At 39.9% G+C, this 26,081-nt stretch overlaps 1 protein-coding gene across 1 annotated transcript in view; it reads right to left on the reverse strand.

The window, feature by feature from the left end:
- gabra4 (gamma-aminobutyric acid type A receptor subunit alpha4) overlaps positions 1–17,379 on the reverse strand; it is a 29,643-nt gene extending 12,264 nt beyond the window's left edge. The window contains exons 1-7 of the mRNA XM_041990880.1: positions 17,071–17,379; positions 16,855–16,973; positions 15,665–15,732; positions 15,105–15,325; positions 13,518–13,600; positions 3,333–3,476; positions 2,660–2,812 (exon numbers count right to left, since the gene is read on the reverse strand). Coding sequence (XP_041846814.1) covers positions 2,660–2,812; positions 3,333–3,476; positions 13,518–13,600; positions 15,105–15,325; positions 15,665–15,732; positions 16,855–16,973; positions 17,071–17,159 — 877 coding nt within the window. The 5' untranslated portion in view covers positions 17,160–17,379. The remainder of the gene's footprint in view (positions 1–2,659; positions 2,813–3,332; positions 3,477–13,517; positions 13,601–15,104; positions 15,326–15,664; positions 15,733–16,854; positions 16,974–17,070) is intronic.
- Between the last annotated feature and the right edge of the window lie 8,702 nt (positions 17,380–26,081).

A 26,081-nucleotide genomic window follows, 5' to 3' on the forward strand; every position in this document is an offset into this window, starting at 1 on the left:
CTGTATTTGTTTGCGCATGTACTTGTGTGCGTATGTGTGTTTAGTAATTAGGCGCAACCAGGATGTCTAGAAAAAGAAAAGTGGACATAAGAGACTTCTTTAAAAGTCAAAGTGTAAGTTATTCAGAGAAATGCGTTACACCCATTCTGCAACACCTTCACTGGCTCCATAAAGCAAGTTTTTCCTCTATAACCGTATCGTCAAAATTGAAGATTGTTGCACCCCACATTGTCCCACTGTTCATGTCATGCACCAATATATTTTTGTCAGGTGATGGATAGTAGAGATGCAGAAGTAGATGCAGGAGGAAATGCTGGAGGAGGGAGAGTAGGAGAAGCTGGAGAAGAAACTAGAAGAGGGTGAGGTTGAAAGAATAAACATATGTTAGTCATGACATTAAGCATTGTGACAAAGGTTAGTATAGGATAGAGGCCAAACTGGTCGAGTAGATGGAAGAAACAAAATCAGCAGTCCAGTATTTCTTAATGAAGTAAGGTTTATTAAACCCAGCTGCATCCACAAGCATTCTCAGTTTCCTTACTCCTTCCTCGAGAGCTTCTCCAACAAACTGATTATATACGCCTGTAAAACACACCTGCTCTGATTTAGGCTAAACCATTTCCTTAAATTACCCACACCTGTGGCTCTGAAGTGCTGGGTTGGCCACTCCCAAACTCCTAGCCTGTAATATGGATTCAAACAAAGATCAATGTTAAACATGAGTATAACAGATGCCAGAAGAAATAAAGTCCAAATAATAGGGGCAAGTGGTGAACTACAGGCTCACCCACTTTGTCACAGTTAAAGTGGTGATAATCTGTATCAGAGCTTCCAAAGTTCAAACACCAGACATTCTGAGGGGCATGCTGCCTGAAGTCAGAGGTCTTTTTGATCAGGTGGAGGTCCTTATTGATCAAGTTGAGGTCCTTGTGAGGCTGTTGTTGATTGTTCCAACATGTCTGCTGAAGCTGAGAGGAGTTTCAACACTGAGGAGATTCACCCATGACTGCAGACCTATGCATGGATCCAACTCCATCATCAAGTTTGCGGACGACACCACAGTGATTGGTCTCATCAGGAACAATGATGAGACCGCATACAGAGAAGAGGTGCAGCACCTGGCCACATGGTGCACTGCAAATAACCTGCTCCTCAACACCAGCAAGACCAAGGAGCTCATTGTGGACTTCAGGAAGGAGAAAAGAGGCACACACGACCCACCCCATCTGTATCAATGGGAAGGCCGTAGAGCAGGGGTGCCCAAGTCCGGTCCTCGAGATCTACCATCCTGCAACTTTTAGATGCAACCCTTCTCCAACACACCTGAATCAAATGACTGGCTCGTTACCAGGCCTCTGCAGAGCTGAATGACATGCAGATGACATCTGATTTAGGTGTGTTCGAGAAGGGCTGCATCTAAATGCTACAGGATGGTAGATCTCAAGGACTGGACTTGAGCACCCCTGCCATAGACCGTGTCTATAGCTTCAAGTTCCTGGGGACCCACATCTCGGAGGACCTATCCTGGATCACCAACACCTCAAGTCTGGTCAAGAAAGCTCATCAGCACCTGTTCTTCATGAGGACACTGAAGAAGAACCACCTGTCTTCAGCCATCCTGGTGAACTTTTACCACTGTGTGATCGAAAGCATCCTAACAAACTGTGTCACAGTCTAGTATGGAAGCTGCTCTATCACGGAGGGAAAGGCACTGCAGCGGGTGGTGAAAACTGGCCAACGCATCGCAGGAGCTCCACTTTCATTCCTTCCACAGTATTCTTAAGGACTTTTCCCACCCTGCCCATAGACTGTTTTCCATACTACCCTCAGGCAAACGCTTCAGGAGCTTCCGGACAAGGACCTACAGAATGAGGAATAGCTTCTTCCCCAGAACTGTGTCCTTACTGAATTCTTGCTGACCCCGACACACAACTTCACTGTCCACCCCCCCATTCTTCCTTGGACCATAAACTGTACTCCGCCACCACTGTACCACTCGATTATCCTGCACTCAGGCATATTACTAGTTTTAGCAATCCTAGGTAGATGTCACTTAATCCCACACACTGCTACTTCAGGTTACTCTTTCTACAAAACCGATAATAATCATTAAATTACCACGTTTTTAGAGATCTAGGTAACTGTGTTGCCATCTTACTGTACTTTTATTCTGTATTTGTATTATTTTTTTATTATTAAGTGTATTTTTAGTATTAGTGTTGTTGCTCAGTTACAGTTGCCCTTGTAGATATAGCAGAACAAAAGACAGACAAAAAAAACAAAGGTAAATTCTTTGTATCTGTGCAAGTGAAACCTTATTTTGATTCTTTTATATAAAAAAATCATTAAAATAAAAAAATAAATAATAATGTTTCATTCAATTTATTTACAAGAACATGTTCATTACATTTTGAGAAGTTTCGGTTTCATTGTTGGATTGATCTCTATCTCTACAGCCCAACAGGTTGATCAAAATGGGGAAAAAAGCTGCTTTATTTTCTATTAGAAAGACAGAAACACTTTATATTTTCTATTTAAACAAGATGAGCTGGACAAACACTCCAGCTTTGATAGTCCTGTTGCCATGCAGGCAGCAAATGTGTAGCCGGGAAGGTGTAGAGAGTCTGTGCAGGATGAGGGATGTGTAAAGTCTACGTACCAAAAACTGTGCGTGCCGGGACTGATTCTTTGTTTATCCAGAAGGACACTTGGGAGAGGATTACTGTCATTATGCAGGGGATATACGTCTGAATCATGAAGTAGCCCATTTTACGTTTCAAGTGGAAGTAGACCGTCATCACCACATATTCACCTGGAAGATCAAGAGAAATATATAAGTTTGATTAACAAAGAATCCAAATTTGTATGCCGTGAGATTTCAGTTAATACAGCTGAATTAAGACGTCACATTTGATTAAATTCTTTACCACTTTTCTTACATCTTATTAACCCCATCTGCTTCCAATCACATGGACATCTGCCATGCATTCTAGCTTTCTGATGCAAGATAACCAGTTTTGGATGCTTCAGATTTAAAGGGAACCAACTGGCCCTCTGAAATGACTCAATGCATGATGTTTACTTCATGAGGCTGCTGCTGCGTGCCAGTCATGGTCCAACAGACTGACTGTAATGTTTGTGCAAGTGTCAACACTCTAAATCCTTCTGACATTTTCCCAATGATATGTGTGGAAAATAGGGTGAATACCTATGTTTAACATAATGTGACACAGGGTAAGATCCACATAAGTCTTTACACATTTGTCAGAGTAGTAAATGTTTTTGCTTTCATGTTGAAAACAGAAGATGAATAAAAGACCAGGTAGACTCACCTGTGATGGATTTAATGGTTTCACTGGAGACTGTTTGGCCGATGAGGTCATACTGAACGAGGCTGGAGGACTCAGGAGGAACCTCCACTGAATGCTGAGGCCCTTTGGTCCAAGTATAAATCATTTCTGTTTTAGGATAGGCATCTGGGGGAAAGCAGAAAAACCACACCAATGTGAGTCACTTACTGTAAGTAGGGAAGTTTCAAACATTAAGTTTAAGTTTATTTGGATAGAAGATTTACTACAACCTCAGTTGCCTAACGTACTGAACAATAAAACAACTACACAGTAAAAATATTAATTCCGTATAAAACAAATTACATGAGACCAAAAAGCAAAAGCATGCAACATATAATATATAGAAAATAGATGTCAAACTCAGCAAAGTTCAAAAGACAGTGCAAAGGACTGGGTCTTGAGCAAGCACTTAAAACCAGAAACAGGCTGGTCATCTATAATGTGGAGTGGAAAACTGTTCCACAAAGCCATGTTACCCCTGAGGGGCTGGGCAGAAGAGCTCAGAGCTCTGGCTGGTCAAATACAACTCTAACAAATACAAGGGAACCATACCATTTAAGGCTTTAAAAACAAGTTGGTTTTCTCCAAAAGCAAAGCTCTCGATTTACTGGCTGATCTAAGATCCTATCCTCACCTATGGTCATGAGCTGTGGGTAGTGACAGAAAGAACAAGATTGCAAATACAAGCAGCCGAAATGAGTTTTCTCCGCAGCGTGGCCAGGCTCTCCCTTAGAGATAGGGTGAGAAGCTCTGTGATCAGGGAGGGGCTCAGAGTAGAATCCTCCACATCGAAAGGAACCAGATGAGGTAGCTCGGGCATCTGGTCAGGATGCCTCCTGGACGCCTTTCTGGTGAGGTGTTCCAGGCACGTCACAGGACACGCTGGACGGACTACATCTCTCGGCTGGCCTAAGAACACTTCAGGATCCCCCCAGATGAGCTGGTGAATGTGGCCGGGGAGAGGGAAGTCTGGGCTTCCCTGCTTAGGCAGCTGCCCCCGTGACCCGACCCCAGATAAGCGGTAGAAAATGGATGGATGAATGGTTTTCTCCTCATTTAAATGGAAATAGTTTAATTCCATCAAAGCTTTTAAATCTTTCAAACAACTGAGCAGATTAGTAAGAGAATCTCTCTGTGGTTTTAAGGGGACATATATCTGTACGTCATCTGCAAAGCAATGGTGAGCAATATAGTACTTTCTAAATATAGATTCCAAAGGCAGCATATACAAGGAAAAGAGCAGTAGACCTAATATAGACTCTTGTGGGACCCCACAACTGAGAAGGGCTACAGCTGAGGAATACTCATCAAGATGAACACAGAATGACCGATCTGACAAATAAGACCGGAACCAGTGCAGGCCAGTGCCTCTGATACGAAACACTGCTCTAAGCCTGTCAGGAGGATTTGGTGGTCAACTGTTTCAAAAGCTGCGGTTAAGTCTAAAAGAACCAGCACAGCAGGAATCGCTGGTTTAAAAAAGGTCATTAAACATTTTTAAAAGTGCAGTTTCAGACTGTGGAGGGACTTAAACCCAGACTGAAACTTTTCTAAAACGTTATTAAAATCTAAGTGAGCCTGTAATTGTATGTGCACTATTTCCACTAACATCTTTGAAAGACATGGAAGTTTAGAAATGAGCCTGTAGTTGGTAAGAATTGAAGGATCCAAATAAGGTATCTTGAAAAAGGTTGCACAAGAGCACATTTAAAAGCTGTTGGGACACAGCCTGAAGACAGGCAGGAATTACTCAAGGACAAAATAACAGGCCCAACAGAGCTAAAAGTACTTTTAACTAGCCCAGGATTAGAGCAGTCAAGGGGTCAAAAAGAAGGTCTTAAGTGAAAAACCACATATCAAAGTTCAGACAGTGACACCTGCTCGAACTGCTCAAAGACAGCTGAGCCCTCCAGTGGAAGCAGGATCCAAACCAGAGGGAGGGGATGAGGATCTAACGGCAGCAATCTTGTTAGTGGAAGAAACTAAGAAATCCTGAAAGTGCTGAAAAGGACCTGTGGGTTACGGCTATTACTGGACTCCAGGTTTGACATATAACATGTTTTAGCAGATTTCAAAGCAGTCTGATAGTTGAAGAGGCAATCCCTCAACAAGGCCAAAGAGATCTGAATTCAATCTATTTTCCACCGTCTCTCTGCGGGCCTGCACAAATGTCTGAGGGGTGAATGGAGTCATCCAGCCATGGTTCGGATGCTGGATGACTCAATAAGTTGTGCAAAGTGTTTCTGAGCCCATGCAGTGATTTCCATGGCAGAATCATGCATATTTTTAATGAAGTGCTGCCCATGGACCCAAAGATCCACGGGGTTTTTGGACATGTAAAAAGAATGTTTCCAGATTGTTTGAATCGTATCATGATCTGTGGCCTTTTGGTTTAGGCTTGTGTTAGCTTTGGCTGTTGCCTAGTTTCTGTCTTGTTTCCTGATTTATTTTGTAGAGTTTTCCCCTTGTGTATTTTGTTTGCTTTACCTGGTTAAACTTGCGCATTTGCTTCACCTGCTCCTTGTTAGTTCACCTCTGTATATGATACCCCTTGGTTTAATTTATCACCTGCCAGATCATCGTCATGTTTCCCCAGTGTTGTTTTTGTAAGGCAGTCAGTTATTTTCATTCACCTGTCTGCCTCTTGCACTTGATAGTATCTATAATTTTAATATCATGTACTGTAAGTGAGGTTGACAAACATTATTCTGAAAATGATGCATTATTTGGAGATGCCATTTTTTTTGCAGATTGTTGAATGTCTGCCAATATTGACTTCTGAGGGACTCTGCCTCTGTAAGGTGCTCTTTCTTTTAATACAGAATCATATTACTGAGCTGTAGCCAATCATCTTATTTAGCTCCAACATGTTACTCTAGCTGTTTATTTTTAGTTCTAGTTACCTTTTCAACTTTTAAAGCCTGTTGTTTCCTTCAAGTTCAACTTGAGCTAAAAGTTTTTATAAAATAGCAAAATTTCTTCTATGTTCCAATATGAATTTAATAAAAAAGTACGTAAAACTTTATTTATATAGCACCTCTCAAGATATAAAATCACAAAGTGCTTTGCAAGAGCCAACAATGCAATAAAACAATAAATTCATAAAAAGCTGATTAAAAAAAAAAAAGTGTTTTTAACAAACTTCACAAAGTCCACCTATCTCAAGTCCAAAAGTGGAGAGTTCCAGAGTCTGGGGGCCACTGAACTGAAAGCTCTGCCTCGTTTAGTTTTCAGATTTGTATGGGGCAACATAAGTTGGCCCTGTCACAGGACCTCAGAGACCTGCCAGGGAGACATAGGTGCAGAAGCTCTCTGATCTGATATAGGCTGGTGAAGAGCTTTCCAGGTCAGTTAAATAATCTTGAACTGCTCTCAGAAATAAATTGGAAGCCAGTGCGGCCGCACCAAGATGGAAGTCACATTAGAAAATTTTGAGGATTTTGTCAGAAGACTGGCAGCAGCATTTTGAACAACTTGCAACCGTTCTAAAGAGGTTTTGTTAAGAAGTTTATAGTCCATCACAATAATCTAATGGTGATGAAACAAAAGCATGAATCACAGTGTCCAGATCAGGACGTGACACAGTGAAGCTTAGCTTGGCAACAGGAAGCAACCAGACTTGACATGTGCATCTAAAGTAAAACCAGAATCAAAGATTTTGCCCTAACAGATGATTTAGCCCAAGAACCAAGAGGTCCAAGTGTCTTCTCTATCCCAGACATGCATTTTTCAGGTGCAAAGATAATTATTTCAGTTTTGTCTTGAGTTGAAGGAAGAAAACTGTCTGCCATCCACCATTTAACAGAGTCTAGGCACTTTAACAAACTCTGGAGTTTAGACATTTCATTAGGATGGAACGAGGTGTACAACTAAATATCATCTGCATAGCAGTAATATAAGCTGCCCTCATAGGTTGACAGGTGTTACAACCCCCGCTCTACTAGGGGGACAGGGTTGCCAACATTAAAGACATGAAATTAAACGGTATAGGTAAAAGGTTTTTAAACAATTAAAACAAAAGGGCTAAAGATAAATGATTACAGTTCTGAAACCAAAAGGCAAGGAAACTCAAAGCAAACCTCAACCAAGGGATTTAAAAATGAAAACAAAACTAAAAGCTTAAAGTCATTCACAATGTTACACAACAACCAAAAGGAACCCAAATCAAGCTTGCTCAAAAGCATTAAAACACATATTTTTTATGACATTTGCAAATCATTGCATTGTGTCCCTATATTTACATTTTACCCAGCATTCCAACTTTTATGGTACTTGGGATTCTCTTGGGATTTCAATTTGCATATTTAGATATTATTAACCTCAGTGCAATATTGTTTAAGTCATGTTTTAAGTTTATTGGAAATGCTGATTCACAGTCACTCTCTAGTGGTTGCAGAGTACGGACATGCAGATATCACAATTTGGTTAAAAAATTACTTGAGTAATTATCATGTGAGGCTAATAATATTCATATTTTTACTCTCCATTCGCTGGTTTCACCGGTCAGATTTTAAAGCTGCCGTGGCAAATCTGTTAGCCAACAGTTGGCTGTCTATGCTTCAGACAGACAGAAAGCAAGATTGGCTTTTATTTCAAATTTTCTTAGTGTGAAGCAGCAGGTTTATCAGTTTGTCAAGAATGTTTTTTCCATCTGTGAATCCATATATTATGTATTTATTGAACAAAAATAATTTGAATTTTGTTCCAGGAATGTGAGCTGAGCAACAATACATCAGCAGGTTATAAAGCCAATACTGCATAGTGCACTCATCACCCTGGTAGCAAAGTCAGAGGAATTTATGATTGTTCTTCTGGAGAGTTAAGAGAATCTGGTGAGAACTGTTGTGTGTTAACACTAAAAGTCTAATTTATAAATACATTCCTCCTACTGTAGCTCTCTTCCCTCCTACCACGCAGGCATGAACATATGCACACTCCTCAAGCAAAAAATCTATTTGAAATTGAAATAAAATTCTATCAGCTTTTGGTGCCTCCTATAACAAACCACTGGAGGAAGGAGGTGTTGGTGGATGGTTATGTGGAGCACTTTAACGTCTTATTATCACTCAGTTAATGACACACAAACACTTTTGTTACTTTCTGGCTGGGTTTAGGCAACATCACTTGGTTATGGTTCGATAGGTCTAAATTACATTTTTTATACAATACAGCCTTCATACGCTCAATTTCTGCTATTCAGAAGCAGTTTTTCTCAGAACCACTAGATATTGCTCTTTATGTTTGAGTTGTGTCTGTTTCCATTTAAAAAATGTGACTTTCCTACATCTTGCTTTATGAGGCGAGGAACTAAATGCATTAATGTAGATCTGGTCCAGAAGACTTAGTGAAGTTCAAACTGAGCATCAAAATGAGGAAGAAAGGGGATTTAAGTGACTTTGACTTTGTGGCATGGTTGTTGGTCTGAGTATTTACTGGGATTTTTACACACAACCATCTCTAGAGTTTCCAGAGATGGTCTGAAGAAGAGAAAATATCCTGTGAGGAGCAGTTGTCTGGACCAGAATGTCTTGTTGGTGTCAGAGGTCAAACAACAGGAAGTCCAATCAGCACTGGTTCCAACCAAGGTCTGCAGAACAGCATCTCTGAACACACAACACGTCCAACCTTGAAGCAGATGGGCTACAGCAGCAGAAGACCACACCGGGTGCCTCCTGCCAGCTAAGAACAGGAAACTGAGGCTACAATTCACACACACTCACCAACACTGGACAATAGAAGATGGAGAAACGTTGCTGGTCTGATGAGTCTCCATTTCAGCTCCACATTCAGATGCTCGGCTCAGAATCTGCTGGAAACATCATGAAAACATGGATCCATCCTGCCTTGGATCAACGCTTCAGGCTGCTGCTGGTGTAATGGTGGGGGGAGATTTTCTAGTTACACTTTGGGCCCCTTAGTACCAGCCTGGCCTGGTTGAACCAGTACAGTCTACCTGAGTATTGTTGCTGACCATGTCCATCCCTTTATGACCACAGTGGAGCATCTTCTGATGCTACTTCCAGCAGGATAATGCACCATGTCACAAAGCTCAGATCATCTCCACCTGCTTTCTAGAACATGACGATGAGTTCACTGGACTCCAACGGCCTCCACAGCCACAAGATCTCAGTCCAGTAGAGCAGCTTTGGGATGTGGTGGAACGGGAGATTCTCATCATGGATGCAGCCGACAAACCTGCAGCAACTGTGTGATGCTGTCATGTTGATATGGAGAAAATCTCTGAGAAATGTTTCCAACAGCTTGTTATAAAGTGGCCATTGAGTGTGTATATCTATTTTTTGTAAGAATGCATAACAATATCTGATGTATTTTCTCATTTAAAAGGCTCAGAGTCATATTTTAAGCTTAGTGTTTATCAAATCTTGTAAGTTTCAGATTCTTTGCTGTTTCTGGTTTAGATACTTTAAATGACCCTTTTATTCCAGTCACTTTCTCTGTGTGTTTTGCCTTCTGCAAACTGGCGAGGCTGACCAGTCTGTGCATGCAAAACAAAATGCCAGTTGTCTTTGCCTGCCACTCCCTTTGGGACCCCACATCGGCAGGATACCAACTGTTCTGCCAAACAAAATGACTCTGGTGTGTCATGGAGTGGAACACAGTGCCTGTGCACATAAGTCCAGATGGAGAAGCAGAAAAGGAGATGGGGAGAGGGAGGGAGAAAGAATGATGGAGGAAAATAAAGTGAAGACAGAGCAGACAGTGAGGGAATCAGCACACGCATGCATAGAAACACACACCAGTTATGGAAAATAGCTGCATAGGTCTGTGCTGTCCTGAGGCAGAGGAAGGGAATCTGACCTTTCCTTTGCTTCAGGCCACAGCAGATCCATGGTCCCTTCCTCCTGACCGGAGGCTGGCAGCAGCAGAGCAGGATGAGCAGGATGGTGAAAGGAGGAGGACGGGGAGGGAGAGAAGGATGACAATAACTTAGAAATGTGAAATTTGTCCTCTGCAATGTCACCACACTGGATAATTGACAGCAGATTGGGCGGCTGTAAAGGAAAGCTCTTCTCCTTTTCTTTCTCCTGCAGATGTAATCTTCAAATCGCTGCTGCCGCCTGATAAGACAGAGCTGCTGTTTGCGAGAGACTCCTTTATTTGAGTCGTTTCTGCTGACCAGTGGGCCCACTATAAACATCGATGCTGAGTTGGAGCTTCATTGTTCACAATGAAGAATGAAACATTTCATTATTTAATATTACTTGGTGCTCAGCTCTCCAGCAGTCCTTTTCAGCACAGAATCCATTTCAGTAGTAAAAGAGGAAACTGTGATAATTTTTTCTCTGCCTCCTCTCACAAAACCTACTTTATTTGCACCAAAATGCATAAAAAAACATTTCTAAGCCAACACAGAACATTAGCTTTTAAGTAAAAACTCATTCCAAAGCTAAAACCTGCTCACTTGCTATGTGTTAGCTCCCCGCCACCTGTTTTATAAAATAAAGTAACATCTCCAGGAGGCACAGACTGTAAGATGCAGTGTGAAGGTCTTTAGAGGTTTCTTATTTTTCAAGCAATGACGTCATTTGTTTGCAGTCATCTTGAAATTTCAGATTCAAATCTGAAATGTGATAATAGTTTGTAGATGAGAATTTGTCATTTCTTTAATAAATCTCTTTTTTTTATTGTATTGCTTGTATTCAGATGATGTCACATCTGCCTCATTTGTTACGTGTAACAGGAAGTGGTAGTCAGTGGCTGATTCGGTAAAGAAACGCAAGAGGACATAACTGGACAAAGAGAGGAAAAGAAAGAGAGAAAAGGATGGAGCAAGAGACAAGACAAGAGTCAAGATCAGACTGATATTCACTGGTTGGAGAGATCTCAGAGTACAGGTAGGAGTTCTTTGGTGCGTTTTTAGAGCACATTGGACAATAAAAGTTGTCCCTGCCTTTTTGTTTTCACTGTCAGGATTGTGGGTGCTAAACAAAGAAGCCAGTTTGAGCTAATGTTTTTGCTTCATTCACCAGGATGTCCCAGCAATCTTTCATAGACGGGGCTCCTATGAAGAATCTAGACCAGGACTAGTCAGCTGGAAACCCACAGGCCAGAACCGGCCCTTCACCCTGCCCATCTACCTATAAATAGTAATTAATAGCTGCAACTAAACTGTTGTGACACTACATAGCCCTGATCCAAAGCCAGTCATAGTTTGTTTACACGTAGCAACAATGCTATAAAAACAACAAGGCAGAAACCCAAGCAAAAACTATGCAGGGTTAGTCATGAAGGGTCTTCATGCCAACTGCTTTTTTACAGACTTTTTCATGTTCTCATCGACTTCACTGTGTAGAAGTTTTTCTGAAGCACCAGATAGTTAGAGGTATCAGGAAACTGAACAGCTTAAATATTTGTTTGATAATGTCAAAAGATCTACACCCTTTTCAGATATCTGAAAATGCATTTGCTCCCATTTAAACTGTGAAAATACTCGAACAGCAGCTGCCTTTACATGGAGCACTTTTGATCCGATTCAACTTCCAATCAGAATAAAAATGCATTATGTAAACATGTCAGCTGATCTGATCAAGAATCAAGAATCTTTATTGTCATTACGCAAGGCACAATGAAATTTTGTTCAGCAGCTCTTAGCTTAAGGCACACAGTAAGACATATAAATACAAAAAATATAAAGTATAAATGTATGATCGGCCTCCATCTGAAAGAATTTTCATTCTGATCAAGATGAGTGGTTTAAACTTTTTTCTATGGTCGGATCAGCAGGAAAAAATATTGCCTACACTCATTCCAATGGTTTCTGTGGTGTATGTTGCTTCTGCGCATGCTCGAACCACGCAGGGGTTACGGGATGTGATGAGTTTCAGGGAAGACTTAAAAACATAGCGTCAGCTAAACAGAGCAGGACTGTGGCAAAAACAATGTTTTAATTAGAAAATGAAACCGTTAAAGATTGTTAGGTATTTCAATGGTCAAAAGGTTCACAATTAAAAAAAGAAAACACTCCTTCGTCCGAACTTGTAGGAAATTCATATGTCAAAGAGTTACGATCGTAATAAATCTGTCTATCATGTAAAAATGTCAGCTGGAATCTCCAATCAGATCGATTTGAGTAGATCATAGATTAAATATTCATGTAAACGTAGCTGCAGTCTCAAATGGTCACCACATGAGCCTGCTGCTTACTAAATTTAGCCTGGTGAAAAGAAAATCTGAAAAGCCGGAGCACGGGTCTGTTAGCCAGCTAATTGTACAGGAAGTGGCTCGATAGCCGAAGCTGTCCTGTCAGAGATAAAGCAGCAGCTTTCTTCATATGTCACATAGAGCGCAAAATTAAACGAGATCGGATTAAATAATTCCAGTTACTTTCACAAAAAAGGAAAAAATGGTTTGACCAAGTCTCTGTCCTGTTTGTTTGTTTCTTATTAAATTTATCTCCAATTAGCTGCACATCAGCATCAGTGCTAGAGGGTTAAAGTTGAATCACATTTCACTTCCCAGTTAGTTTACATTCACACATGATAAATACTATAAAATGATCATTAATCTATGTTAGCTGTAAATTCTGCCTGTTATTACCTCTGAAAATTCCCAATTTGAATCTGTACATTTTCTTAATGGTTTATCCTTTATTATTTTTAGATTTTTCCTCAAATTAAATTTTTCAATTGCCTGTTTCACTCACTGTTACACCAGCCCAGGCTCACAGGAAAACATGCAATCGGTACATTTGACCACATTTCTGTAGTAGAAGTGGTAGTGTCACATTGAAGAAGCAAAACTGTGGCATGGTAAAATTTTTCCTTTCTGCTGTTTTGTCTGGGTAAGCATTATGCAAACCTAAAAACATGCATTTATTCATATAAAAACTTAACCCTGGATGTTTTATGGCTCATCCTAACCAAACGTAACTGAAAGCAAAACTGAAAAGTGACAATTTTAGGTCTGATGAAAATCAAACTTCTCTTCCATGTGAAACCCCCCCTTCCTGTTCCTTTATAAGCATCAGATAGTGCACATTCATATAATGTGAAATGTGAGCCCTTAACAAGTTTGCAAAAAATTTCTGGAGCCTTAAAAATGTAGTAATTTAATCATTTTAAGCCTTTACTGCAACTGTATGGAGTGGACCAATGCAACTATTACATGTTCTTGTGTGAGACTGCGTTGTTGATACACAGGACTTACAGCTTCCAAACTTGAGGGGGCATGCATGTCCATCCATGGGGAAATCCACCAGCTTCATGGGACACTCAGCACTAATAGTCAACCTGATGCAGAACAATGAAGACTTACTCAAAAAAGGACCAAACACACATTTATCAGACATCAGACATTATTAGATGCTCCAAAAAGCTCAAGGTTTTTAAACTAATACATTTTTGGCAGTTTTTGTTGGACTTTTAGGAATCTTATCATATTTTATCATTTTAGTTATTTATTCATAACACAAGGAAGTAAAAGGCAAAGTGGATTGTCTGCTGGTAAAAATGTGAAAGTGTAGCATCTGCACGGCTCTCTACTGTTTGCATTGGGTCTCGCTTTGATTTTACAGACAATCTTCTGTGTTGCTTTCTAACAAACAAAGTCTGTCATTTCCATCCCAAAGGGCCAAAACAAGGGAATACAAATTATGTCAAATGTATTTTCTCTTTCATGCATCACGATGGACTTTTTTGTTCATTTGTGCAATTCTTTCCTCCTCATCTGGCCAGCATTTTGGTTGTCTCAGTGCATGTGAAACCATTTTTGTAACAATTTCTCTCTGCTGTTATAGTTTGGAATTCAACTTTCAGTTTTTCTAATAGGTTTGCAGAACAGTGTAAAAAAAAAACTTCACTACCCTCTTCAGTCATTACGGACAAAAATGTCCACTTCCTCAAAACTGCTTTAAAAAAAACTTAAGAGATTATTATTTTTCTAACTTTTTCTGTATAAATCTCTTAAACAACTTCAGACCTTCTCAAAACTGCCAATCATTCAAAACACTGAGGATTATAATCCTCTAAATGCCAAACTGATTACTTAATGTCACTGTTGGTTTATGTATGTTTTACCACAAGAAATATATCTATTTTCCAAAATAAAACCATTTTGGGCATCAAAGATTAACCAAAATATAAATTTTTATGCATACATGGTTTTCATGTATATTTACTCATAACATTTACTACCTTCTTGGGTCATTAAGGACAAAAATGCCAGCTTCCATTAAACTACTATACGAATAGTATTATTTCTGATGTTTTAGGTTAAATCTACTGATCAACTTCAGTTCTGCTTTAAAAAAAAATAATCAAATGTTGAATTATTATTAGGATGTTAAACCTTTAAATGCCCATGCTTGTTTATATTGTTTTATTTAACTTATCTTATTGTTATTTATTGCATTCTATTTGTGCTTTTCTTGCACCTTGTTGCCTCTATTTTGCTTTGTACCTGTATATATTGTGTCTTGTGCTTGTCCTGCTTTACTGTTGGTGTTGTATTGCTGCTGGTACACAAATTTCCCTGAGGACTCTCCAAAGGGAATAATAAAGTATTTCTATTCTATTCTATTCTATTCTAATTACATTATTCCAATACTTTCTATTATAAAGCGCAAAAAATAGCTGCTTTCAATAGAATAAATATTGGATATCTGAGGGATTTTATTCTTTTAAGTGCAGACTAGATATTTAAAAATGCAGTAATAAGATGTAAAATGTTTAGCTGCAATGTTGCATCTTCTCATAGGATGTATATATGGTACTACAGTTAAATAAAAGGTGATACCTCATGGTGTAAAGGATGGTGCCATTCTTCATGATGCGGAACAGCCTGTTGGGGGCTGTCATGTTGTGAGCAACTGACTTCTTGCCATTCCTGAAAAATGTGTCTGGTGTCCACACCTTAGTCACCATCAGGTTGTTCAGCCTCAAAATCTCAATGGGACCCTCATATTTCAGTCTCCTATCCACCCATGTTTGGCGAAAAAACACATCCATTGTGTATTCCTAAGACAGGAAAGTTTACAAGAAAAATACATGAGGCAGATATGATGAAAATGTATTGAAATGTATTTAAAATGTTAAGTCTTTTATATGCTATTTATTTTTTAAAAGTTTTTAATGTTTTGATGTTTGTAAAGTGTGTTATAAATAAAGTTGCAGTTGCAGAAAAAACATGATTTTCTGTTTTCATCAGTAAAACTTTTTTTTTCCTTCAGGGAAAAATTAAATGGAAAAAATGTGGCTCTAACAGTGATCATTATTGTCAGTCACTTTCCTCTGCAATCAGCACATGAAAGTATTAACAGTGTTAAAACAATAAGTCACATGAGTTGAGTTACGTACCATTTCAACATCTGAGACAGGCCCAAAACTTGTCACATAAATGTCAGTCTTGACCTCAGTCACAGGACCTGTTGAGTCAGTTAAACAGAGAACGAGGTGTCACATTTAATGACCATTTCCTGCTTTAAATCCTTATGAGTCACAGTGCAGTCTTGGAGAGACACCAGTCTTATTCACACTTGTGTAAAAACTGTTTATAGGCCTACAGCCCATCAGGATCAAATCCACAAGACGAGCAGTAGCTTATCTCTTCCAGAGCTGAGTAGTGCTTCTGCATAATGCAAGTGAAAAAATAGCTTAAAAGATGTAAAAACATAATCCTGTTTGAATTTTTTTCCCTCGCTGAATGGATGTCAAGTCAGACCTTAAATGCAAGCAGCAGTACGCCTGCATGTGGGCATTTCTGTTGACAGGCTGCTTTTTTGCACAGTGAACCAGCAACAAGGTGCCTCTGCTGGAATAATGCCAGTTCCTAACATGAGCAGACACCAGACATGATGTATGAAAACCAAATCCGTACTTTTAACACTTGAACTGTGCATTAAGGGTTTGCCCTGCAACATTCACACAGTTATATAACCTCACTCGCTCAAACGTGCAGAGCGTAAAGGCCCGCCTTCAGAAGGCATAAACTACCAAGCTGTCAGAACCAAGTCTGATACACAAATCAGAATCTGGTGTGCCGAGGAACAATCCACAGAGAAACAACATGTTACATAAAATACAAGTCATGCATATTTAGAGATATTAAGAAATACCTCTGCATGGATTTTCTCAGGTTTTATCATATTTTTGCTCCTGTTAGAGGGCTTAAGAGGAGAGTTTTTGCCTCTCTGTGGGGTTTAAAATTAAATAAAGTGACTTGAGTTTCATGCATTGTTGCTACTGATGATCTTTTTGCACTTTATGACATTTTTAACCTCTACCTTGTTTATTCTTTTTTGTATTTGTGTAAATTATGTTTGTTGTGATAAGACTACACACGTTTTTGTTTTTTTGTTTTTTGTTTGTCTTTTGCTTTATACCCCAGAGGAAAGGAAAAAAAGGAAAGAGTCTGATTACAGCTTGCATTGATGCTGCGTTTTATCATCTTTGGGCTTGATAAAATTTAAAGTTACATCCTTAGATTTTATTACTCAGTATACTTTTCTTGTTAAAATTGCTCGGTTTTGCGCATCGCTTCTAAATACCTCCGAATCCGGGTCGCAGCCTGTTGTCGTAGCCGTCCAGAAGTCGGTCCAAAATGCGCGTAAAATTCTCCGGATAGATCCTTTCGTCTTTCCTTGTCTGTCCAGAGATTTTCTTTACACTGTAAGGGGGGAAAATAAAAGAGAGAACTATGAGACATTCCGAAGGTCGAAGTGATCCAAGCGGGAGGTTTCAGCACCACGGACAGGGACACTCACCAAGTCGCCAAACAGAAAAAGTAGAAGAGGGTCCGAATCAAAGCGGGGTGCGTCGCTGTCACCATCTCCTTCTTCTTGGCAGACACCATCCTTGCATGCCATACTTCAAGCCTCTTCACATCTCACCGCGCCAGCTGCCTGTGTCCCGGGGAAAGACAGGGGGGAGCGACAGGGCACAGCGGCGCAGAGAGGAGGGAAGTTGTGAGCCTCGCTCCTGCTCCTGCAGTCTCTCCGCCAGACGCGCAACACACTCACACAAGCACACACAAACACTCGGCTTCACCCTCAGAACCGGTCACCTCTTTTTGCTGCTGCTGCTGCCGGCATACACAACAAAAACAACCTTTCCCTCTCTCTACTTCTTTCCAATGGCGAATCTAAGGAGGGGGACCAGGGGGGGCAGGACCACCCTTAAAATTTCATTGGTCACCCCAGTTCTGATTGGTTGCTCATCAAGTTTATTTCCATGACCCCAAAAGTAACCAAAGTAAATATGTCTTCTTCTTTTTTTATTCAAAATATATGTATTTATTTATTATCGTTTACAACCTGATTTATCATTATTATTATTATTATTATTATTATTATTATTATTATTATTATTATTATTATTATTAACCCTTGAAATTCCAAAATATTTTTTTGCTGTTTTAGGTCTCAACCTTTTAATTCCAGTCAACAGATATTAGAGAACTTTTTTTCCAGGACAGCCTCAGCTGTTAGATTATGAGGCTAAAAAGATGTAAAATGAATGTATCAATGTATATAGCAGCATAAAGGCTGCTTGCTAACAGAGCTGTTTGCTAACAGAGCTGCTTGCTAACAGAGCTTTGTAGAAATAACACAACGATCAACAGTGACCAAGCCTTTTCTCATCTGCACATCATTCTCTCAAGTCTTGGCCTTCAGGAGAAAAAATATTGGCATTGAAACAAACACAACAGAAACATATTTACAGTTTTCTTTCAGGTGTTTCTTTATTATTTCCAGTTTTTTCTGCTACTATTTACCTGCTATCCTCACTAAACCAACTCCAGCTCAGCTGCTTTGTGGCGCCACCGTGCATCAGAAACGTCTTCTTGGCTTTATTCCAGCCATAGAGGAGCATTATTTTTCTTCTTTTCACACACACATAGAACTTTCTGCTCACTGGTTGATCTTTGGCTGCTCCCGATTGAACATTACCACCAATTTAAACTCTGATTGGTGGAAAGTCTGACAAGAAGTGGCTTCATAATGTCTGGCTGAAAATAGAGGTCTCTTAGTGAAACAGCGGTGATAGAGATCTATTTTTAATGACAAAAATGTGATAAATAATGGTGTTATCATGGATCACTTATTGAGTATTTAGTTCATAGAGTCTCTGAATAAAACTGCCATAAACCTCCTGGCCGGGATGTGAATGTATTAATACTTTCGTAAATAACCTAAAGTGTAAGCTCTCAATTCACAGAGTTACACACCACCATTCTTGAGAAACTGTTAAACAAATAAGTGACAGTGCTCAGGGGCAATAGTATTAAGGGGAAATCCATATTATATTTTATTGTTTTAACTGTTTTAATTGTTGTGTCCTTTGCTATTCTTTTTTTTTTTTTTTTTTTTACTTTAAAACACTTTTGCATTTGATAAAGTACTAAATAAAGTGGAGTTTAGTTGAATGTTGTCATTAAATATTTAAATAATATTTTATAAATAAAAGAAGGTGGCATCATTTGCTACAGATGTATGTGTTCAGTAGAGCCAGAGGTTTGTATTTGTGGCTAACTGTTGTGTGAAATAGGCAGACGTGATGAGAGTGGTGGGGTTTGAGGGTTTAGTGGTTAACCTGCTGTTGAACTTTAAGAAAAAGAGCCACACTTCTGACAGCTACAGAAACAGATGCACTAGTATTACTTGGTTGATCACTGGCCTTTCTTTGTGTTTACTTTGCAATATAAGTTTAAAACCTTTCTTTAGATTGAGAGATTAAGTACTGTTTGTAATACTAATTATCTCTTTTTCATAATTCATACATTATATTACATTCCTTTGATATTGTAAACAATGCTTTGGTTTTGATAATGGAAAGGGCTCAACACTTTAAAGGGTTTTATGTAAGGGTTTCCAGAGAACCAACACATTTTTTAACCAAAGTTAACAGCAATCCTGCAGTTAGTGATCTCTATTGATTGGCCATCCAATACAAACTAGTGTCTTTTCTTGGCCACCACATTGAGAGCTTACTAGATACGCCCCTGTTTCTGTCTCCCCTCCCTCTCCTTTCTCCTCTCTGCTTGATTTCTCCTTCTGTTCTCGCAGATTAGACGTGCACTGCTTCGAAATGACTTCTACAGAGTCAAATCCCTGGCTTTATCCATGCTGTCAGAACTGGAGGATGGGGACTCTGAAGCCCACACACCTGACCCTTACACCCTTCAACAACACTTTGTGCATCCACTTGTAAACTTTTTTGTGTTTGCTTGTCTTCAAGCAACAGAAGCATGGCCGTTGACCTCACCGTACAGCAGTGTCCATCTACCTTGTTGTGTCATTTGCAGCTTAGCCTACATGTTGAACTAGTTTCAGTAGCAACACATCGGTGAGTGCTTGTATTGAGATTCAAATGGGTCAGTCTTGTCGCAATACGCATTACACACACACACACACACACACACACACATCTACGCAGGTACGGTAGAGGAACTGGGACAAGCCACATGCTGCTTCACAGATTTTTCTGCACCTGGGACAAGCACAAGACCTTCATTTGCGTGTGTGTGTGTTTAATGTGAGAGAATGTGTGGCTCTGAAGGTGAAGTGCGGGTAAATCTCAGGATAAACAAGATGTCTGGGTTCCACCACACTGGCTTTCCTGATTAGTTCTACACATACACACTTACATGCACACACACATGTGCACAAATTTAGCTGAAACAGAAGCCACTTTGTGTGAGGGGGAAGCTGAGGAAACGTACACGCAAACTCAAGTCGTGCAGTCTTATAACGCAGCTCCCAATCCCCTTGCACAGCCGCCCACCCCAGTCCTCCCACAATACACTAGAGCAAGGCGGCTCTGTGGGGGATGAGTAATACACGTGCTCTCTGTGGGGGCAGACTTTCGTCCGAGCGACTTTCTTGTTTCTTGTGTTCTTAGACGTTTGATCACTATTTGTTCTTTTAAAGAAGCACTTACAGCATGCTGCAGAAAAATGGGTGTAGTAATATTCATTCAAAATGAATGAAATGTCAGAGGCACAGTTTTAGGAAAAGTCACGTTGGCATCATTATGCCTGCTGACCTTTCCTGTAAGTCTGGCTGGTTGTTTAAATTACTGCGCCTGATGTTTCTTTGTGTCAACACGCTTGGTGCACTGAGCACTAAGGAATCGTTTGAGGCCTCTGATTTCATTTCTATTATTGTACATTTCGTTCATGAGATTGTTTGAAACAGGATAATCTGCTTTGTTAGCGTCATGCCCTGCAGCAGTAACCTATTTTCTTTTATTACTGAGTGTAAGGATGAAGGCAGAAGGGGTGAGATGAGGGGTCTGTGACAGCCCATGTGAATGCTTTCTGATGGGTTAAGGGGCATAATATTACCCCATATTTGATCCATGACGGCATTTCTAGCACTCCCAGCCAGGTTACACACATACCTGAGCTGCAGCAAAAGAGCTAGTTAGATGGAACAAGCACAAGAGGCTGCCGGCTTCACTGTGTGGCACTTAAAGCGAGATCTCATTAATTTAAGAGACTCCCATTCGCCACTGTTTAACTTGCTCAGCATTTCACAACTTCTGTGGTAAACATTCCTGCACACTAACATACTCCATAGTGTGATTGCATCCTCTGGTTTGAACAACACAGTGTTTAGAGGAGTTAGATAGATTTGTTTTGATTTGTTTTGTTTTGTTTTGTTTTGTTTTGTTTTGTTTTGTTTTGTTTTGTTTTGTTTTGTTTTGTTTTGTTTTGTGTTTTTTTACCAGACCAAAAAGAACAGGGGAGATCTGAGATGAAAATCAAAATGCACTTTTTTGTGAATTATTAAACTTATTTTCAATATTATTTAAACATTATACTTATTCAATAATAATAGTTAATTGACATAATAATAATTATTAATTGATTTTGTTATAAATTTTGTCTATTATTTTTGTTCTTCCTTATAATTTAATGTTATCATTAATAAATTATCATAACTTAGATTATTTATTTCTAAATAATAGTAGTTTTAATTTAAATTAATTTGAAATCTATTTAACCTTTTAAACCTTTTGAAGGACTTTGCGACCAGCCAAAATGTCCATTTTGGAGACTGATAGAGGTTTGGAGATACAGATGCATCGTTTCTATCCTGAAAATGTTTTTTTTTTTTTTTTTCCATTTCTGCCATGTGCTATCTTCATTTATTCTTCAGCTATGTCTAAAGTCTCACAAGTGGTCCCTTGCTATGGCTCCAAAAGTATCCAAACAGACCTTGTAGTTGCAGAGATGTACTTATTTTATTATGCATATGCAGTTTTCAAACAAAGGCCTAAAAAAGTAGGCTCAGAGCTCAAATGGTTCACCTGAATTAAGACATTTTATTCACTCATCTATATTTGAAAAGGCAAGGCCATCTCAGGAAAAGTCATTTAAACAGCAGCCAATGTTCCTCTAGAAGCTGCATTAAACATAAAGATCAATGGTGCCTTCGGTGGCATGTATATAAACTAGAAGTGCTCAAGTTTGGTCCTCGAGATCTGCTATTCTGCAGCTTTAAGATGCATCCCTTCTCTAACACACCTGAATCAAATGAATGTCTCATTGACTGGTCTCTGCAGAGATGAACGACATGTGGATGAGGGAATCCAGGCTTATGATTCAGGTGCGGGATGCATTCAGTAATTGCAGGATAGGACCAGACTTGGGCAACCCTGATGTAATCCCTGCCACCCGCTCTGCACCAAACAGGATAGTCCTTCCCCTCATCAGCAGAGAGGATGCAGAAAAAAACAGTCCATTTTTATTTTCTCAGACCACAAGACCTTAAAGGAGCTCAGCCCAAAGAAAGGAGCAGATTTTAAACCTCCCATCAACTTAAAAGATAAATGTGCTTTGTTTCTTAATTCTTAAAAACATTTCATCCTCTTATTCCACCACAAGAGCCATGAGTAGTCTGGGCATGGTGGACAAGGATGAGGTCTTGGACCCCAAAAGCAGATGAATTAAGGCCAAGAAGGTTTGTCAAGAACAGGATGGGAACAAAGAGATCAATCAATAATTGAGTCAGAGAAAAAGTGAAGAGTGAGAGGTGAGTGTTCCAGGATGGGTAGAGTTTTCTGGCAGGTGCCCCAGGAAGACACATGGAAACTCTGTAGGTGCAGGCATAGCTCAGAAAATATTAAATCTCAGAGATATGACACAGATGAAGGACTGTTCGGTGTCTGGATTTGCAGCAGACAGAATTTCAACTAGATATCTAGGTTACATGGGGATAACACAGTTAAACAAGGTAATAAGGTAAGCTTAACGATATTACAGGAAACGTCCTGATGTACCGCTGGTTAACACAACGACGTGACGCTGAGTGGAGCTAAGATCGGGGTAGATGTACTGCTGGGTTGCTGAGCTCATGGGAAACAGCTGAGCCTGAGGAACCTGCCACAACCACATCCACACTCATTTTCACACAGGAAGAAAGATTAACAGCACACACAGGAGAAAGGAAAGTAAAACAGGAGGACAGACACCTGAATCTGGAGGCTCCTGACACTAAAGCAGGGGTGTCCATATGTCTCTTCTCAACAGCTGTCCAAGCATGGCGACTCATTAATCTGATTTAGGTGTGTTGCAGCAGGACACATCCCAAACCTGCAGGGCAGCAGCCTTTAAGCACCGACTTTGGACACCCCTGCACCGAGGCCATCAAAGACGTTGGTGGTAGATCTCAGTGACTTGTGGGTTTGGATCTTTGTGAGTGGGCTTGCTTCCTACAGATGCCCCCCGCGATCCCAACAGATAAGTATCTGTTGATTTTTGTGTTCTTTTTGCAGTGCCCTGTTTCCCGTTGATACAATATCACTAGTACATGGTACTTTTTCATCAATATCATTATGGATACAGATACTTTTTACCCCCATAAACCCTATCCTCCTTTTTCATCGCAGGCACCCTGAGCACTATCATTTATATAGTCAACAATTTCTTAGGACCAGTTGTGTGTAACTGAGGGGTAAATGATGATTGATAGCTTACCCTTTACAAGATCTACAGAAGTTTACTGGGTATTCAATTTATTATTAGGTTTATTTTCTTTAGGTTTATAATCTGCTGCAGTTTGAACTTAAAAGTGGTAAGAGATGTCCAAGCTGTGCGTTGTTGAGGGTGTAATTCATTTATGTCTTATTGTCTCTTATTATTATAACAGATGAAGGCGTAGAATCTCCGAGACTACTGAGAACAGGGTAAAATGTCATTTTGTAGATGACGTCACTGTAGTCCAGAAATTGGGAGTATTGTCATCTTGATTAAGGTGGTGTTATTAATAAATATTCAATTTGTTGTAGAAAATGTTGTCAATATAAAGGCTAAGTGAAAAAACCTTGCACCTATACAGAAACAAGGAATTCATGGTCAAAGATTCATGTTCCTCCAAAAACAAAACAGAGGCAGTACAAATGGGAATCCTGTATTTTTTTTCTCTACATTGTTATTAAAATAACCCTTTAAATGTGATTATTGTTATGATTTCATTTCATTGCTCATGTTGTTCCATAAATCAACTGGATTGTAGGACAATAAAGCTTTGAGTTTGTTCTTACTGGGATTTTAATAAATGTACATAATCCTCGTAAACCTTATTTGCTTCTCTTTCCTGAACCAAGCCCTGGAAACATGTATGTCTCATCCAGGAGGTTTACAATCCAGTCACAAAATGAGACTCTGTATGGATCACTTATCCGCAATGAGTGATCCATGATAGCACGATTATTTATGACATTTTCACAATAAAAAAGATCATCTCTTTGTTGACCTGGAAATGGTGATGCAGCCACTTTCTGTCAATATACCCAGTCAAAAAGGTGCTGGGGAACCAGAGCACCCTGGCGAGAAGTGGGCTACTGGAACAAGACGTAAATGGACGAGAGGCGAGAACAAGGCTCTGTTGGAATGCTACTACTCCAGTAACCCTAGTCAGAGGGGTTACATGTAGAGAATGTGGGAAATATGGAATCTTCGAAACCCACGATCAAAACTCACTGCCAAACAACTAGTAGCACCATGTTCCTACGGCAAGGGGGAGCCAGGACGCCAGGTCAGGGGGGAGTTAACAACAACTCCCCATCCAGAGATTGGGTACGAAGCCCCAATAATAAGCACAATCACGCTGCGCGAGGCAGCGACTGACCTAAGAGATAAGATCATGGCAAAAATTAACATCAGGCAACCCCGACGCCAATTACAGAGGCTGAGTTAAGCACCATCGGAAAGTTTCCTGGAAGATGTGAATGCAGCTTTGAGAATGATTCCTACAATGACCATCACTGAAACCAGCTGATGACCAATGAGCTACACCTCAGCAGCAGTGATCCTTGAGGTGCTTGGCTATCAACCAAAGAGCAACCATAAAGATACATATCCACCATGGAAGAGGAGGTTGGAGGCTAAAATCAAGGCAGCTCAGAGAGAAGTGAGCCAACTATCAGAGCTCCAGAAAGGTGCAATGAAAAAACAGGTACCCAGGAGGTACAGCCAGATGCTGAAGCACTAGAAACTGCCAAACAACGACTCCAAGCCTTGGCCACCCGCCTAAAGAGGTACACGAGAGAAATTGAAGCAAGGTGAATAAACCAGCTGTTCTCAACTCAACCAGCTAAAGTGTACTCTCAGTGGCAGGGTAATAACAACAGGGCAGACCCGCCAAGGCTGGAGACTGAACTATACTGGAAAAGCATATGAGAGTAGGAGGCATCACACAACAGCAGCTGTGATGGCTGATGGATCTAAGAGCAGACCACAGCAACCTCCCTGAACAAGAACCAGTAACCATCACAGTGGCAGACATTCAACAAAGAATCTCAGGTATGAAAAACTGTCAAACATCATTGTGGTGATGGACAAACAGCAGAGGAAAGCCGTTGTGGTTGACATCGCAATACCAAGCGAATGCAACATCAGGAAAAAGGAACATGAGAAACTGGAGAAATACCAAGGCCTGAAAGAAGAACTTGAGAAGGCCTGGAAAATGAAGGCAAAAGTGGTGCCCGTGGTCATCGGAGCACTCGGGCAGTAACCCCAAAACTGGAAGAGTGGCTACAGCAGATCCCAGGACAACCCTCAGACATCTCAGTCCAGAGGAGTGCAGTCCTAGGAACAGCAAAGATACTGCGCAGAACCCTCAAGCTCCCAGGCCTCTGGTAGAGGACCCAAGCTTTGATGTATGAGAGACCGCCCACGGAGGGCGAGGGGACAATTTATATATATATATATATATATATATATATATATATATATATATATATATATACACTATCTTTCAAAAGTTTGGGGTCACTTTCCTATTGAATCCCATGGCAAAGTGACCCCAAACTTTTGAACAGTAGTGTATATATATATATATATATATATATATGTATATATAATCATTTATCATTTATATTCCAATTAGAGAGCTTAAATTGATGGTAATGTCCAATCAGGAGCAGCCAAAGGTCAACAAGTGAGCAGAAAGTTCTATGTGTGTAATAATAAAAAATGTGACAGTAATATAATCTTGAGTTAATTTAATAAAACAGTGCTCAGGAACCTGCATTAAACCAGTAATGTATTAAAAGACATCATCATCACTGACCCAAAAATATCATCATGGCATCTGATAGGCTACCATAATCATGTGACAAGGAAGACAGAAGGAAAACACTGTGGCTGGTTTTATGTGTAATTTTACTGCATGTGAAATGGCATGATTTCTATCAGCAGAGCGGTATCTCAATATAAAAAACAGTATTGATACACTGATGGTCTTCTGCTCTTTGTAGTGCAGTGAGA

The sequence above is a fragment of the Melanotaenia boesemani genome, chromosome 7, assembly GCF_017639745.1.
Source record: "Melanotaenia boesemani isolate fMelBoe1 chromosome 7, fMelBoe1.pri, whole genome shotgun sequence".
NCBI classification, from domain to species: Eukaryota; Metazoa; Chordata; class Actinopteri; order Atheriniformes; family Melanotaeniidae; genus Melanotaenia; species Melanotaenia boesemani.